Here is an 18,270-nt window from a genome sequence, read left to right as displayed (position 1 = left end):
CAGTAGTGTTTCCAAAAAATGGCAATAAAATAAAGCAAAACGCGAGAAAAGTAGTTCAATAATTTAAAGTTGATTTCTGTACTCAGTGTGCTTTGGCATGTGTTAAAAACACATGTTTTTTTCTTAGCGGAAATCCTCCACGTACTGCACGAAGTTGTTATGTAGATATGATGTTATTAGATTGGAGTGTTGCCAGGTTATTAATTTATTTTCTCCATGTTTTATGCAATTTAGTCATAATATTATGACTTGTCGGCAGGTTTATTTTTAAAAGTGTAAAAAAGCGTTCTCTGGTTTAAAAAGTTAAGAAAAATATGAGCTTTCGGCTATTTTACTATAGCCTTTGACGAATGTACATTCGTCAAAGGCTATAGTAAAATAGCCGAAAGCTCATATTTTTCTTAACTTTTTAAACCAGAGAACGCTTTTTTACACTTTTAATATGTAAAGAAAGCAATATACGTGAGCTGCAGGAAATCCTCTGAAAATTGTGTACGACAAGGCATTGTCACCTTTCAATCGAAGTGGAAATTCAAAAACGTCTGCTTATACACCATTATAATATAACTTAAAATACCACTTCATTGCAAGCAAAATTTAATAATAACTGTCTTTGATTGGAGTGGGTACATCATGCTGTTTAGATATTAAGCATTGTTGGAAGAAGAAAGACTAACAAAAGTTTACATAGTGGCGTTCTTTGACTTTTATTGTAATGCTGTTTCTGAATTTGAATATAAATACACAGTAATTATTTTATTTTTTATAGGATATATATTATTTATACTATCCTTCCAGCGTTGCTATATATTTACATTGAAGTCACAAACATTATCGTAGAGCAAATCTTAAAATTTACTGTGTTCATTTTTCCGTAATATTTATTTCATGTCATGTTGTTTTAAAGTAAAGACATAAATTATGTTGTTTTAAAGTAAAGACATAAATATATAAATATATATGTAAAAACAGTTTTAATGTGCATTATTTATAGCATTACGTGTTGTTCGGCTCAGAAATTGACTTTTTCAATTTGCAGCACCACGTGCTAAACGTAGTTGAAACTGTATGCAATTGTTTTATTTCGTTTATTTGTCCCGTGCCTCGTTACCTTGGTGCCATCGTGCCTTCGTGCCTTTTGTGCCTTCGTGCCATCGTGCCATCGTGCCTTTGTGCCTTCGTGATTTTAAGCCTTCGTGCCCGGTCTTCAGGCCTTTGTGCCTTCGGGCCTTCGGGCCTTCGGGCCTTCGTGCTTTCGTGCCATCGTGCCACCGTGCCTTCGTGCCATCGTACCATCGTGCCATCGTACCTTTGTGCCTTCGTGATTTTAAGCCTTCGTGCCTTCGAGTCTTCAGGCCTTTGTGCTTTCGGGCCTTCGGGCCTTCGGGCCTTCGTGCCTCCCTCGGGCCTTCGTGCTTTCGTGCCTTCGTGCCTCCGTGCCTTCGCGCCTTCTTTAATCTGTTGTGGGTCGAAGGGTCGCAGGCAACGAAATTTGAGTTTTCACATTCGAAGATCTTCCCAGATCATTGCTTTTATTTCTGCACTTACATAATTTCTTTGCAAGACGCTTGATGGTCAAGCGAAGCTCAGTGAGTTGAAAGTATAGCAAAAGTGGGTTAACTGTTGAGTTGGCAAACACAATTGTCCAAGTGTAAAGGTAACATGAATATAGCACTGAATAATAATCGCTCTTTCCTAGATCGCCGTTAATGACACCAGACACCGTAAAACAGCAGAACGGCAAATAGCAAATGATCAAGGCGAGCAAAATAAAAAATATAGTTTTGACAGATTTCCTGAATCGAGCTTCGGCGATAGCTCTTTGCTCCAGCTGTGCATCTTCAAACATGGCTTGATCACATATTCTTACATGGTGAACTCTGCACACGCGATAGAGTTTTTTGTAAACGAAGATGTTGATCAGCAAACATACTGCAACGACGGGGGCGGCAGCCATGTAGAACAGTAAAGAACCATACCAAAGGCACGAGGAGGCAGCCACAACGCAACATGTCCAGATTAAAACGAGAACGTAAAACACTCGTTTAACCGTAACTATCTCCTGATGTCTCAGATGCAACTTGAGGGCGAGGTACCTTTCCACACTAATCGCTGTAATTGTGAGAAACGATATGGCGGCGAGTGATCCAGTAAACATCTGAAATGTCGGCTTTACCCAAGATTCCACCATATCAACAAAGTCCTTTGAAAGGAGGATTACCAAAGGCTGAGAAATCACGCCTACTCCAAGATCCGACAGAGCTAAGCTGAAGAGCAGAGCGTTGGTAGCAGTATGTAATGTAGGTGTTTTCCATATGGCTGTCAGGATAAAAACGTTACCGATTGTAGTTGTAAACGCAAGAGGCACATTTAAGGCCCCATTTACAATTGTTAAGATCTTTGCAACATCCATTCAACAGTTAAAGTTTTGAAGTTGGAAGACGACTAGGTATCATTGGTACTCAGTCATTGACAAGAAATTGATATCTAAAATAAGTGACTGTGTTTTTTTTTTTCACAGGACACAATCACTTTATAGCTTTCAACTGATCAAAGGCCCCATTTATTGCCAAACAATATGACTTTCATGAAAAGTCAAGCCGACTCTTGAAATTGTTTATTATACGTTCCTATTGCTTTCCTCAGTGCTACTATATCTATTCATTTGCTTGCGGCCTCCCCGCTTCTGATTAAAAATAATTTCTTTAAAGTAAAACAATAGTCAAATTGATTACTTTTAGACCAATATGGATAGAAATTATCTTTCAAAAAGATATATTGTGCTCTTAATGGTACTCCTGCATGGCCCATTCACTAATTCTCGTTTCCGACACGAAAACAAGTCTTAAAGAATATTACATAACACTAAAATGGACGAATTGTATGCCAAGGGCTTTTGAAAAAAAGGCGAGATAGCAGTATTTTGCAGCATGTTTGAATCTTTTAAATTATGGAAGATTGGGCAGATTGATTTGAAACAACAACCTAATTATCATATTTCATAAAAAGATGGTTAAAAGTTGGCCAAAAAAATTGACGATATAAAGAAGAGGCTTAGGTCTTTCTCATTGTCTTTTCTCTGCGGAAGATTTTGCTCCCATCATTTCCTCTGTCCTTTTTTCTCCCCTTCCCACCCCACCACTCCAACATTTTTTCTTGGTTTTAGCCAGTAGTTAAAGAATGGCTTTAAAACGAGAGGCTTTAGCCTGCTAATACAGCCGCCTCTCATTCGCTTCCGCTACGAAGAGCGAAACGCGAGAGGCGGCTGTATTCGCAGGCTAGAGAGTGTTCTGTTAATGCAAAATATTAAATAAATACCAAATAAAAAACGTTTTTTTCGCAAAGTATATTTTGACACTGGTTTTGGAGATTCTGAATCTACAACCATACGTTTTCTTTTTCATTGCGTTACGTAACACTTAGTAACTGCTACATCATAAATGATCAAAAATTTTGTTTTACTCTGGAAACAATAAGTTCAAAGACACAGTGAAGATGTCTTGCCGTTAGGCAAACAATTGACGAACATTTCACCATTGCTAATTTAAAATCCTTTGAAATTTTTGTTTTTCTTGTGCACTGTAGGTTATAAATACGTCAAACCCCGACACACACCACAAATAAATGAAATTTTTAGGATTAATATCACTTCTGGGCTACAGCAAATAATCGGAACCAACGCAGACAGATTGTTTCAGTTGTCGTTTTTAGTTTGAACAGTTTTTATCTACCTCAATCTACCACAGATAACTCATTTGGAACAAGCCTCTTTGGATGATAAGTTTTGGGAGTCCGCTTTTCAAACATTCGTTGTCAGGTTGGCAAACTGTTTCAGTACTTATTGTAATTCTTCTTCGAATTACATGGTTCTTATAGTTCTTGCCAAACAAATTTGAAGGACATTTCCAGGACACAATACTACACTTGATCTCCTTGCTCAGTTTAGGATGTCAAAACCACCTGCAGGTCCGCCTAAATCAACAGTTTTCATAAGAAAGCTACAGGCAATGACCAATTTGCATGGTCTACTTTTTATATTTAACACTTGCACAAGTTTGTTTTTTGTTGCGTACTTCCCCTTTGATGGGGCATTGAAAATTGATAATTGTGTTCGAAGAAAGAGAACGCAAGCCTAATCTTGTTTTTGGGTCCTGTGTCTATCGAGTTGGCATGCCAGTTTACAGCCATGCAGAACTAAATAGAGATTGCTGTAAGGACACTTATATGGCACCCCCGCTTGATTTTTGCAGGGGCAAGTCTCGGCCGTGAACTTGTAGCTAAAGATGGCATCGATTTCATGCAAAACAGGATGGCGTCGCAAACAGAGCTCAGAAACATTTTTCGCTTGAAAGAAAGGGGCTGAAACCGTGTGGCCAAATTAAAATTTTACCAAAAATGTTGGCGTTGGCTACCGAATGTCTTAAAAAAAGTAGAAATCAAGTAAATCGACGCGTAGTTCGTAGAGAGATTGTTTAATCGCTTCTCTGAATTCGTGATATAAGTTTATTCCTAGAAATTCTAGACGTTTTGATGAGGAAATCATTGTATATTGATGAATGTTACATTAATGCGTGTAGTGGCCATAAAATAATGTCAATTACTGTATGAATTATGTCTGTATTTTGAAGTACTTTGTGAAAGTTTAAATCGAAGTGAAAGTATATTTCCAGAAGTTTGTGAAAGTTTAAAAGTCGTTTTGAACCAAAAGATAACAAGTCAAGTGAAAAAAATAATTATTTTTGTGTACGTGCCTTTGAGGCTTTGTTTATGCTTTGTGAGTTTCACATGAAAGTGCCAGGAGCGACTTCAATTTTCCTTACATTTATTCTGATATCAATAGTTCTTTACCCGAAACAATATCTACCAGTTTGTCGAAAAAAAAAAAAAAAAAAAAAAAGAATTTGTAAAACAAAAGTGAAAACTATTTCACGGGTTTACTGAAATCACTCTAGCTTTTGCAATTCCAGTCATTATTTTAGGTTCTTTTTCTTTTTTGGCAAATAATCACGATCACGACTTGTGTGATGACAGATCATGGTTCCGTCTGATAATCATTTAAATGGCGTTGATGAGATAGCATGCATCCAAAGAAAATGCTGCTTTATCATATCAAGAACTGCCGTCGAGCCATCTTGCAGTCGTGCCGTCGTGCCTTCGCGCCCTCTACTCCTGTCGTCGTGCAGTCGTGCTGCCGTACCGTCGTGCTGTCGTGCCTTCGTGCCTTCGTGCTCTAGTGCATTCGTGGCTACACGCCTTCGTGCCTTCGTGCTTTCGTGTCTTTTTTAATCTGTTGTGACTCGAAAGGTTGCAGGCAATGGAAGTTGAGTTTTCAAATTCGTAGATCTTCCCAGATCATTGCTTTTATTTCTGCACCGACATAATTTCTTAGCAAGACGCTTGATGGTCGAGCGAAGCTCAGTGAGTTGAAAGTATAACAAAAGTGGGTTAACTGTTGAATTGGCAAACACAATTGTCCAAGTGTAAAGGTAACATGAAAATAGCAATGCATACAGATCATCTCCCATATTTCCTATATCGCGGGCGACAACGACAACAGCCACCGTGAAACAGCAGAACGGTAAATAGCAAATGATCAAGGCGAGCAAAATAAAAAATATAGTTTTGACAGATTTTCTGAAGCGAGCTTCGGCGATAGCTCTTTGATGCAATTGTGCGTCTTGAAACGTGGCTTGATCACAGATTCTTACATGGTGAACTCTGCACACGCGATAGAGTTTTTGATAAACGAAGATGTTGATCAGCAGGCACACTGCAATGGCAGGGACGGCAGCCCGGTAAAACAGTATATGATCGTACCAAAACAATGAGGAGGCAGCCACAATGCAACATGTCCAGATTAAAACGAGAACGTAAAAGACTCGTTTGACCGTAACTAGCTCCTGGTGTCTCAGGTGCAACTTAAGGGCGAGGTACCTTTCCACACTAATCGCTGTAATTGTGAGTAACGATACGGCTGCGAGTGATCCAGAAAACATCTGAAATGTGGGCTTTACCCATGTTTTCTCCATTTCGACAGGGTCTTTCGAGAAGACGACTCCAAGAGGCTGAGTAATCAGGCCAACTCCAAGATCTGACAGAGCTAAGCTGAAGAGGAGAGCGTTGGTAGCAGTATGCAATGAAGGTGTTTTCCATATGGCTGTCAGGATAAAAGCGTTACCGATTGTAGTTGTAAAGGCAAGAGGCACGTTTAAGGCGGCGTTTACAAGTATTAAGGTCTCTGAAACCTCCATTCGGGATTAAAATCGTGACGATAGAAGACGATAAGGTAGGCCTTGGCAGTTTCGTGACAGAAAATGAACATCGATGGCATGTCACTTTTTTTTTCATAAGAAACCTTCGCTTTATTGTTTTTACTGAACAAAAGCCACTTATTGCCAAAGATAATGACTTTTCATAAGAAGTCAAGCCGACACTTTTGAAATTAATCGTGAATAACATCACGTATCATGTATAATAACTAATTTTATGAGCCTAGTGCTTTTATCAGTGCATTATATGCATTAGTTTGCTTGCGACCTCCCGGCTCAGATTTAATGAATCTTCTTGTTTTCGTGTCGGAAAAGCGAATTACTGAATAGGCCATGCAGGAGATTTTTTATTGGAAAAGTAACATCGATAAATAGCGCTACAAATGTATATTCTAAAGATACTTTTAAAAGTTTATTGCTATCTACATAGGTCCGAAATTAATCAATTTTACTATTGTTTTACTTTTAAAAAAATATATAATTATTAAAAAGAGAATTCTAGAGAATATGGCATAATACTCGTATGGACGAGTGTTATGCCAAAGGCCTTTTAAAAAATTAGATAGCAGTATTTCTCAGCACAATCCAGTGAAGATTAATTTCAGAGGCACTGCCCATATCGTACCCATTGCCTCGAGAAAGCGCATGCAATATGGCTTGGGCACAACAGAAAATGGGACTTAGGGGAACTCCTCGATAACACAGTGTGCATTTTGCTTTTAAAATTCATTAGCCAGGGTTTGATTGTTCAATTTTTTTGAGATTGTTGAAGACTGGTTAGATTGATGGATTTGAAACAAAACGCTAATTGACAAAATTCGAAAAAAGGTGGTCAAAATAATAGGTGAAAAAAAGCCTAAGAGAAATGAGGCACTGTCTTCTCCTCGTCTTTTCTCTGCCAAAGTTTTTGCTCCTGTCGTTTCCACATTCCCCGTCCCCTGCTTGTTTGACAACTGCTCAATTTACGTGTATTTGCCAGCGTACAAGAATGGTTTCGAGAGAAAGGAGTATTCTGTTAATGCCAGAAATTTACAAACACCAAAAAACATGTCTGTCGCAACTATTTTCTGACAAGAAGATTTTGGAAATTTCGAATCTCCCACCATTCACCTTTTTTCTCTGTTTTTTGTAACCGTTAGAAACTCCTCCCTTGCAAATGATCGAGAAAATTTGTTTTACTTTGGTAACAATAAGTTAAAACAAAAATCTAATAAGAAACCACAAAATCAATTTCCACTGTGCAAATTTCGTATCACGAGGCAAACAAATGGCAACATTTCAACTATTGTTAATTAAAAATCCTTTGAAACATTTGTTTTTTTGTGCACTGTTGGTCAAAAATAAGTCAAACCGCGGCATACACAACAAATAAATTACAGCAAATAATTGCAACCAACCGCAGACAATTGTTTCTCGTTTTTAGTTTCGACAATTTTCATGCACCATGGATAATTGATTTGGAGAATTTAAATATTTTTGGTTGATCAATTTTAGCAGTCCGTTTTCAAAATAAATGAAAATTATTTAAACGTTTCGCCATACCTACATTAATTCGTTGGAGCAAATTGTTCCAGTTCTAACGGTGATCTTTCGTCTTAGTAAGATGGTTTGTCTATATTTTTTGCCAAACAAACTTTAAGGACATTTCAAGGACACAATATTGCACTCGATCTCATTGCACAGCTCAGCCGGTTCAGGATGCCAAAAACATCTGTCAATCTGCCTAAAAAAACGCTTTGGATAATAAAGCTATGTACAGCCAGTAACCAATTTGGTGTACTTTTTTGACACTTTGCACACGTTTAACAATTGCGTACCCTTTTCGTTGGGCATTGAAAATTGCTCTTAAAAAAATAATACTGTATTAAAGGAGAATGCTGTTTAGGGAGTTTTCAAGTTTCTTTCAGAATTTTAACGACTTTTCGAGGACAAAGGCAGATTCAAAGCCTTTACAAGACGACAGCCATAATTCAAGGGAGGGCTTTTCAAGACTTAACGAACCATGGTCTCGAAGAGAGAATCGTATGTTCGCGCAAAGGTCCTCCTTTAGCATGAGTTAAAAAATAAAATAGAAGATGAAAGGGGAAAGTGAAAGCAAAGGGAACAACTGAAAAAATCTGACAACGCTTCTTTATATAAATGGTTGCTCTTTATTTACAAATGAATAAAACACAGGGTTAGCATTTCACAATTTTCCATAAATTATATTAACATCCCATTTGAAATAACTATAACTGAATAGCGAAACTCTAGCAGTAAAAACTTCTTTAACAAAAAAAAAAACTGTCCGACTGGTGGACTGTCTGGGCTACTCTAGTCTGCGGACTGCCCAACTGTCTAACTGTCCAATGGTCTGACTGTCCATTTTTTTTTTTTCAACTGTTTAACTGCTTATCTGTTAGGATGATTCACTGTACGACCGTCCAACTGTCAGACCGTCCGACTGTCAGACTACTTCATCAGACTGCCTGGCTGTCAGACTGGTCGCTCGTCTGACAATCAGCCTGACTTCTTTCTTTTGTTTCTAGCTCAAACTCTGTCATAATCATCCTGTGGTCTGACAAAGTAAATTCCTTAGGCCATTCCTAACAACGAAGAGGAAGAAAACAAGTTAGAGACAGTGGTTAGATGTAAATAAACCCCACTGCACATCCACGTTTTTGCCCGTCTGTATTCTCTCTGTGCTTAGTGCCATACATTCCTACAAAGTTGCTTCTTTACTCTTGCAATGCAAAATCTGTAAAATCCCGGGGGAGGGGTGCGGGTAAGAATGTGTCATTTTGACCCGGTTCCAAATTGGTAATTCTGAGTAAATCAGTAAGTGATTTCTTTAGTCATTGTCTTTTTACCAGCGTCCATGATTTCTGTACACGTCACTTTTATTCGACAGTTGCTAATTTTCCTTCCCATCCGCCAAGTTTTCCATAATTTGTCCTTTTCCTGGTGGGCGACACACTTTTGCTTCTGCGCTTTGTTTACAAGGCAAGACATTTTTAAAGGAGAAGTTCACTCCAGAATGGCCAGTTATTTTCTTCACACCAATAAAAAGTTAATACAAAGATATGTTATTCACCAACATTTCAGCCTCCAACGTGCGCTATAACCTTACGAAATCTTTCCCAAAACCCGACAACTGAACGCCGCCATCTTGGAGCTGGTAATGTATGCGTGACGTCAAAGAGCTCAGCCTGAAGTTTGGCGGGAAAATTTAAATAAGTTTAAGTTACATCCCTCCCTCTTAACTTTCCCTCTGTAGAGCTAATCAAAATTCATCAAAGGGTAAAATAAACCTCGTAGCTAATCAGGTGGTGCTAGGGAAGTGACATACTGAGACTTACTTCATCGCTGTATTCTGCTGGTAATACCATGGACTGTTTGGGAACAAGGTGACTGGGAGAGGAGTTTCTTAAACAAAAAACACAATTTAAGAGTTGTGGATATAGTAAACAACGTTTTAAGCACGATTGCTTTACAATGCACCATCGTGAGTGTACATAGTTTTAAGTTGTTAAATATATTTATTTACCTTTTTTATGCCTTCAATGAAAAGAAAAGAAGACTATCAGACAGGTTATTGCAGCTATGTTATTAGTCAGTCCATAATTTTAAGCCAAAAAAAAAAACAGAAGTAAAAGGTAGGGGAAGCAGGACATTTAGGCCCCCCTATTTCCCCAAAATAAATCAAACTAGTGATGAGTTGAGAATCCCATCTCAATAACCAACACCAAACAAATATTCAGGATGATAGAAGCAACTCAGAGACTAAAGATGACTCCACAAAATCTGAGCATGCAGGCATGTACTTACCATTCTCAGGAATTGGTCAATATAGTTTGAGCAATACGTCAAATGTGTTGTCATTAGTATGACCACAAAACACAATTTAAGAGTTGTGGATATAGTAAACAACGTTTTAAGCACGATTGCTTTACAATGCACCATCGTGGGTGTGGTGAGCTTGGAAACCTTAGAAATTCGAGACTCTTTAGCGGAACCAGTTTTATTGCACGATTACATGTCCTGGTTCTAGTGTATACAATGCTCGAGATTTGAAATCACAGTGCTTTCAATGAGATGTTACATCTACAGTACTCTTTTTCTGTCATTGTCATTATTCGAAAGGTAAACCAGGATTAACAGTTAACCCACGTTTTATTCCTCTTGCTTATAATAGCGATTTTCAGGGCTAATTTTGAGTGGCAGTTGGAGATTGGGAAAGAAGTCATCAAAATGTAGGGTAAAGACAAATGTTTTAAATCCTTTCTGATACATATGTAACTTAAAAACTCTCAATTTGTAGCTCACCCTATTCCTGGTTTGAAAAACCGGGACCTGGGAGATCAAGGAAGCTACCTTATATTTTTTTTAGTTCTTCATCTGGAAATCAAATGCAACAAAAGTACAAGAGTACATGCGTTTAATTACTCGAATGAACATTAAAAAAGCAGGCTCACCTATAAAATATATAATCCACAAGTATCTCGTCACCACTGTAGAGTCTGTGTGTCACGCAAGGCTCTTTATTATGAACAGTTTTGTATGACGATATAAAGCCATTATCTACAACATAGTTGTACACAGCATCATCTGGGCAGCCATTAAAATCTCCTGCTAATACCACAGGTACATGTTGTACATTATTCCTGTAACAACAAAGATGAAGAGAAAGCACTATTAACACACCATAAAATTCCAAAAAAAAAGCCTTGATGGGCTAACATTTGCCCAGTGGGAGGTGGGGTGGGCTAATGGTAAAGCACGAAAATGTCCTGCGCAGTGTTAATTTAAATGAACACATTGGATTAAATGTAAAGTTTAACGCTGGAAAGTTCAATGTTAAATACTAAACGTTTCGGCAGTGCTGCCTTCATCAGTAGACAGTACTGCTACTGCTACTGCTACTGCTACTGCTACTGCTACTGCTACTGCTACTGCTACTGCTACTACTACTACTACTACTACTACTACTGATGAAGGCAGCACTGCTGAAACGTTTTTAGTATTTTACATTGAACTTTCCAGCGTTAAACTTTACATTTAATCTAATGGTAAAGCACACTGGACTCTGGATCGACCAGTCTGGGTTCGAGCACTGGCCGGGGTCATTGTGTTGTGTTCTTGTGCAAGACACTTTACTCTTACAGTGCTTTTCTCCACCCAGGTGTACAAATGGACACCAGCGAATTTAATTCTGGCGGGTAATACTGCAATGGACTAGCATCCCATCCCAGGGGGATGGGATGGTTGACTGTAACTAAACTACAGAAAAAACCACTTACTTTTTCTGATAGGATTCGATTTCGGTTTTCACTTTCTTAATTTGTGACTGTAAAAGAAAAAAAAATACAGTATTTGACACACACACACAAAAATTGATATATAACCTACATAAAAAATGAACATATGTACATTGTGCTCATATACAAGATACAATGTACACAGTATTAGTAATAGTAATCGGACTGAGTGGAGTACAATTCAGAGAGTAATCAGGTGAGTAATTTCAAAATCGGCAGAGCGCGCAGCGCAAGGCCGATTTGAAATTACGAGCACGATTACTCTCTGAATTGTACGACACGAGGTCCAATTACTAATTAATCGTATAAATAACAAAATTCAAGGTTAGGAAGTTTTTGAGAACCTTTTTTGTAAGAAATAGTCAAAGGCAAATGCAATTGGATGTGCAAAAAGCAGGAAAACAGCAAGAAAGAATCCATTCAAATGCACGTGATTGACGCACGAATGGCATAGGTGTCCAATTACAGGTATCCAATTTGAAGTTGCTCAAATTGGATACCTGTAATTGGACACCCACGTGATCGCGCGCCGATTACGCGACAAATAGGCGCGCGCAGAACCAATCAAAATCAAGAATTTTGTTATAGATACGATTAAGCTGAAAAAATAATTTACTCTTTTTATGCCCTCAATGAAAAGAAAGGAAAACTATCTGACAGGCCATTGCAGCAATGTTATAAGCCAGTCCATAAGACAAAAAGAAGAAGTAAAAGGTAAGCGAAGCAGCTAGGACATATTTTAGACCCACCTATTTCCCCAAACCCCACACTTTAGATGCAGTGCATGAGAGTGTTAATGGCACTACTTTTAATTGACAAAACATGTAAAGTTCTGTGGTATATTGTTGCAAACACTTGATTTTAAACAAGTGTCTTGTATATGTACATGAATCAAATTTGTGATGAGTTGAGAATCCCATCTACAATCAACATCAAATAAATATTCAGAATGATAGAAACATTACTCAGCACAGGGAGAAGTTTACTCTGGATGACAAAATCTGAGCATGCATGTTCATGTATACACGTGAAATTGCATGTACTTACCATTCTCAGGAATTGGTCTATATAGTTTGAGCAATACGTTAAATGTGTTGTCATAAGTATGACCTGATAAAACAAAAACCAAAAAGTTTTCATAAGTAAATATGTCATGTACTGGGCACTGTGAACTTAGGCTACATGAGAATAACCACTATTAGCTTTTAATCCTAGTAATAACAAACTTGTATACAAGTTTAGGGCGCTGGTGTTGTAATCCGGAGGTCACCGGTTCGAGGCCTGCCCTTGCCACTAGCTGGATTTGTTTCTCGGTTGTCCCGAGTTCAAATCCTCGACCACGCTTTGTATATAGCCAACTGGTCTGCCTCCTGCCAGTTGGGATTCTTAACCTTGTTATGTTCATTTATAAATTATTTGTTTCCTCTGTTTCAGTGGCATGCCTGTAAACTAGCTATCTCGTTGAGATATGAAGCTAAGTGCATGACCACTATAAACACATATTTTTTTTTTTTTTTTTTTTTTTTTTTTTAACACTTGAGATCTACTGAATATAGAGGCCGTCGAAAAGTAAGTCGACAGTCTTGACTCCAAATTCAATTCTTTTAACAATCAAGAATTAAATTTCTTGCCTCTAGTTTAGAGTTTGAAGACACTCAAAGAATGTTTCTTGAATTTTGAATAAGGATTTAAAGGAAAAGATTTTTTTCTCAAATCAAACAGGACGGAGAATGACAAGTTAAGTGCAGTTTTCCTTATTCATGCAATAGCATGACTGTCAACTTACTGTTGACTGGTACTGTAATTAAACCAGAAATGTACACTGAAAATACTAAATACCCTATAACACTCATAAATGAGGGAAAAATTAGGATTCAGTGAATAACAGTTACTGCTGGTTGGTGGTTAGCGGCTGGTGGCTAGGCTTAACTTTTTTAAGGGTGTCTCAGCATGTTTCACGCAGGTCTGGAGTCTTCAACTTTAATACTATTCTGGGTGTAAGTAAATGCTGTAAAGATACGACTGAACTTAAGTTAACTTTATCAAGTATATCAAAGTGATAGTAATTCATAATTAATTATTACGACAGCACAGTGTGTATTAAAAATAATATTTTAAATGTACCTCTTGCTCCTCTGGCAACAGGAGGTGCACTAGTAAAGCGACTCTGCGATTCATGTCATTGAAACGAATGGGACTAATGGACAAGATGCTGTAGAACAAACACATTCATGTTTTATATTTTTACTTGTCTTATGGGAATATTACTGGGGGACCCAATATAATGCGTGTGCACCCCATGTACATGGACCGGTACATGTCTACAGGTTGTACTGACAGTATTGTTATTCTGCTCCCCCACAATAACACAAAGGCAAGGCTACATGCAAGGCTACATGCAAGTCTTTAGAGACACCATACATGCATTTCCTATTTACAATAACAATTCACAAATTCATGATTTTCAGAAATAAACGTGTATAGGCCATAATGTTTACAATATGAGACCTTTGACATACTCATCCAAAAAAAAAAAACAGATTAAAATTCACTTTTGCAGTAATTAAAACACCAGAAACAGCAAAGGGCATAATCAATAGTCAGTTATTCAATTAAACATTTTATCACAGCACACAAAATCATGTAGCCATGTTACAAACATTGCATTACCCTTGTTACCTCAGTCTGTACTGGAATTAAGTTACATAACTGTATACATGTAGATCCCAACTTGTTTTTATTTATTTATGATAAATTATATTTATTTTCAGTCTTTTTTTCTTTCTTTCTTTTCTTATCTATGTCCTGTGACCTTTGTATTTGGGCCAAAATGAGACGGCAAAATTATCCTAAAAGTTATTAAAATAAGAGGTATGCAAGCATTTTACAACCAAATAAACTTACTTAATGGAGCGATCAACCATAATCGCTAAACCATCTGTCTTAAAACCTGGCCTTTTAAGTTTTACTATTCTGTACCTAAAAAAAGTTGCAATGGTAGAGAAGGTTATTGTCTGAATGTTACAGTACAGACCCCTTGGGGTCAATTTAATTAATACTTTGTTTTATTGGGTTCCACTGTAACATGCATAAAGGTAAAGCTTAATGCATCAATCCAAGTGGCTCATACAAGCCAGCTGGGCCCAGTTGTTCAAAGGGCTGGATAACGCTATCCACCGGGTAAATTGCTATCCAGTGCATAAGTCATACCAAAACATACTACACTATCCACCGGATAGTGATATATCCGGTGGATAGCGCTATCCACACTTTGAACAACTGGGGCCAGGTTATCCCGATTTCCATAGCATTAAGTGACTAGGACTATTGGGCTGAAGAAAACCATTTGTTATACTAGCGACTTTCTTATAAAGGGGCTTGTTGCTCATTATCAGGCTTCCAGGGCTTATATCTCTTATAAAAAAACACCTCTCTTTTCTGGAGAGGCCTCTTTTATTTTTTTTTTCATACAAGCTGGGAAATGGGGAGAGGTGAAAAGCCAAGTGACGGACTGGAGCCTGGGGAATGGAAACGAAAGCATGCAGGGGGGAGTTTTCTCCCCTTTCCCCACTCCACTGAGGAGCAAAGAGGAAAGAGAGCATTAAAAACTTCAACAAGATTGCTAATACTTTTTATTCCAACCTAACATCATTATATTATCTGACAAAGAAGGCTGGTCATAGGAATAGACTTACTTTTTTTCAAACTGTGAATCAAAAAGTTCCATAACATCATCATGAAACCAGAATTCTTGAAGACACACAACATCTAAACTTGGCTTCTGCTTAGAGATGAGGTCTTTAATGGCATGAAATCTTGGCAGATACAGACTGGGTTTTGAGCTCTCAGACCGGTCCCACCAACCGCTGAAGGAATAATAGACGCCCAAAGTCAAATATACCCTAGTCCCCTATTTTTGAAAGGAAAAGTTTTTTTGCAAACCTGCAGTTGCCATATCAGGTCCTTACTAGTAAGGGCCTGATTGCATGGCGAATTGCAGCCCAGTTTGCTCCAATTTGTTGGGATTACATGGCAAATTCCAGCATGGGTTGAACACTTTTAAAACTGAAAGTTTATTGTGGCAGCCTTTTCTTTTGTTGAAAACCATCACTGTACATCCCTAAGCTCACTTTTCAGCCCAGGCTTAAATTTGAATGTGATTACATGAGGTGTCAAGCCTGGTTTTAAAAACCACGCTGGAAATTTCAGCCCGGACCAAAATTCAGCCCAGGGTTGAAACTTTCTTCATGTAATTGCAAACGTCTTTTCAAGAAGATTTGTTTTGGAAGCTGAGCTGAAATCTCAGCCCGGCAAACCCTGCTGAAATTATCCATGTAATCAGGCCCTAACTCTGGTTTCTGTACATATAGCATGAAACAACTACAAATGCAAAAACAAGACCCCACTGGCTAGGGTGCTTGTCCAATGCGATTAAACCTTCAGTGTTTTCCAAGGGTTTTCCTGACAATTTGGCAGATTTGACAGTTAATAGCCTCCACTTCAATGGCATTAAAAATATATATGGGTTATTGACCAAGCGTGAGGTCAAGATGGCAGGATATTGGCCAAGTTCTTTCTTTGCGTGTTTATGGACCGAGACGAAGTCGAGGTCCATAAACACGCAAAAAAGAACAAGGCCAATATCCTGCCATCTTGACCGAACAAGCTTGGTCAATAAAGGATTTATTATTTTACTTTTTTAGAGTACTGAAAAGGAAGCCAGTTGCATGCACAATCAATGGCGCACGCTAAAATCATTTCATTGGTTTAAAAGATTAATGAGTGACTGTCAAATTCTTGAATGAATCGAGTTGAAGTAAAACGACGCGACAAAGCGAAATTCAACTCTTTTTAACCGTCAAAAGGATATTGAAATGGCTAAAATTGCAAATCAGCCTTAAAAAAGAATGTCCATTCCATCTGGCCGCCAGCTTTTGATTATTGGACGTTTTGCAGAGTATTTGCTCGCTTCTGGCGCTTTTGTGGTGCAAACCTGCCCTGACACAAGCTGAATATTGAAATTGTGATTGTTGAAAGCATTTGGGACTTACCACTTCACGGGAAAAGCTTGAACTTTCCTACATCGTTGATATAATGTTCGACCCGACCTTATTCGACGTGAGCGTTAGAGGCTTTGGTGAAAAGATGTTTTAAAAGCTTTCAGTGCCTGGTTTGCCGTGCCGTCCGCTTTCTTCCATTTTGAAGATTTTACAAAACGACTAGTTTGCCGAAGTCTTTTTCCTTAGGCATGTCACTGACTTCTCTCCCTTTTCCGCCGAAAAAAAAAACGATAACATGTTTCAGTCGCTTGCGTTATTTTTGTAGTAGGTGGTTGTTGTGGCAAATAAAATTCAGGAAACTCGTTAGCATTTGTTGATTAATTTGTTTGTTCTTATTATTTCACTTCAAGACCTATTTCTTTGTTATCGGACTCCATTTCGCTAGAAAAGAAGATATACTTGTGTTGTTTCGGAAAATACTTTCATACTAAATTATGGAATTTTATACGACGGAAAAGTTTTTTCGCTTGCGGGAACACAGCGGGCGATCACGAGCGGTCAAGATGGCTCCATCTTGACCGCTCGGGTAGCCAATCAGAGCAAGGGATTCGTTTCATCTTGACCGCATGGAGCTAGTAAAATAATAAATACGCGTATTGTACATGTACTTGGGCATGCATCTGTTTATCGAAGCTCACAGTTTGTCTTGAAGTGACTCTCTTGGAAAACCTTTCGCATCTGAGCTCGTTAAAAATAATGTCTGCTGACAAATATCTGCTCATATTTTCCCGCCAAATGAAGGATGTTTATAAATTCCCGTATTCCGGCTTGCGGGTCTTTGTCTAAACATGTATGATGGGTATCGATCGATATGATATGACCTCAGACAAATGTCTGTGCTGTACGTACAAAATACTGAAAATAATAGAGCTTAATATAAAGCTAATGTACTTCTAATTTTACACAATCAGAGCCTCTTTTGACCACACACACACAAAATTATTTTAAGTTTATTCAGTTTACACAATTCATGCAGGCTTAATCAGTAAATGGCCAACCAACTAGATGGTAGATGTACATAAATTTTTATCTTACTCACCTTAGCCAGTTGTAACATGGGGCCAACACGTTAAACGTGGCGACACGTAGCGTGTTTTTTGCCTCCGTTTTGTCGCTCATGACGTGAAGAACTCGACGAGCTGTTAAAAGCAAAAAATTTCGGAACATATAGTGGAAATCCCATGCTAACAAAACCGAGATCTTTGAATAAAAATAACGTCCGCCATTTTTTGACGTGATGATAAAACTGGTCAGCGGAAGAATCAAACCTCGGGTAACATTTTTCCCTCCGTGTAAATTGTCACCAACTGTACACGTTGCGTAATCCCTTTGATCCCAGTCAGAAACCGATAAAGACTGATAGGCCGCAATCGAAAGTGACGTTAACCAGTAAGAAATATATCCTTAAAGGGACTTTGTCACGGATTTTAACAGATTTTTGTGCAGCCAAAATTTATATTTGTGTCGTAGGAAACTTAAAAATAATGGTCCATTTTTCTGATTAACAACTGCTTTAATTTTGCCCGGCCGATGACTATGCAAGAAATGTAGATGTTACCAAGGGCTACTGCAATAATTTTCAATTAATGCAATTTGAAAACGTTAGCCAACGTTTTCAAGTTGTTTCCGGGCGCCTTTAAAAAA

At 38.1% G+C, this 18,270-nt stretch overlaps 3 protein-coding genes across 3 annotated transcripts; all 3 read right to left on the bottom strand.

Annotated features, from left to right (window-relative positions):
* Positions 1 to 1,453: 1,453 nt before the first annotated feature.
* On the bottom strand, positions 1,454 to 2,413 carry LOC144644445 (melanocortin receptor 3-like). The gene has a single exon (XM_078503937.1). It carries the CDS (start codon positions 2,411 to 2,413, stop codon positions 1,454 to 1,456), a length of 960 nt encoding a protein of 319 aa, XP_078360063.1.
* A 2,586-nt stretch (positions 2,414 to 4,999) lies between these two features.
* On the bottom strand, positions 5,000 to 6,284 carry LOC144647987 (melanocortin receptor 3-like). Its single transcript, XM_078507648.1, has one exon. The coding sequence runs from the start codon at positions 6,249 to 6,251 to the stop codon at positions 5,283 to 5,285; it is 969 nt and encodes a 322-aa protein (XP_078363774.1). The 5' UTR covers positions 6,252 to 6,284; the 3' UTR covers positions 5,000 to 5,282.
* Positions 6,285 to 8,401: 2,117 nt separating this feature from the next.
* On the bottom strand, positions 8,402 to 17,869 carry LOC144652345 (uncharacterized). The gene is made up of 9 exons (XM_078512392.1): positions 17,666 to 17,869; positions 15,262 to 15,432; positions 14,471 to 14,545; positions 13,691 to 13,778; positions 12,614 to 12,676; positions 11,549 to 11,595; positions 10,724 to 10,912; positions 9,608 to 9,674; positions 8,402 to 8,854 (listed from the first exon to the last, which is right to left on the bottom strand). Exons 1-9 carry the CDS (start codon positions 17,791 to 17,793, stop codon positions 8,729 to 8,731), a joined length of 954 nt encoding a protein of 317 aa, XP_078368518.1. The 5' UTR covers positions 17,794 to 17,869; the 3' UTR covers positions 8,402 to 8,728.
* Positions 17,870 to 18,270: the final 401 nt, after the last annotated feature.

This window comes from Oculina patagonica, chromosome 1, assembly GCF_052425735.1.
Source record: "Oculina patagonica isolate OP01 chromosome 1, crgOcupat, whole genome shotgun sequence".
NCBI classification, from domain to species: Eukaryota; Metazoa; Cnidaria; class Anthozoa; order Scleractinia; family Oculinidae; genus Oculina; species Oculina patagonica.
This window is presented reverse-complemented; position numbering and strand designations above follow the sequence as displayed.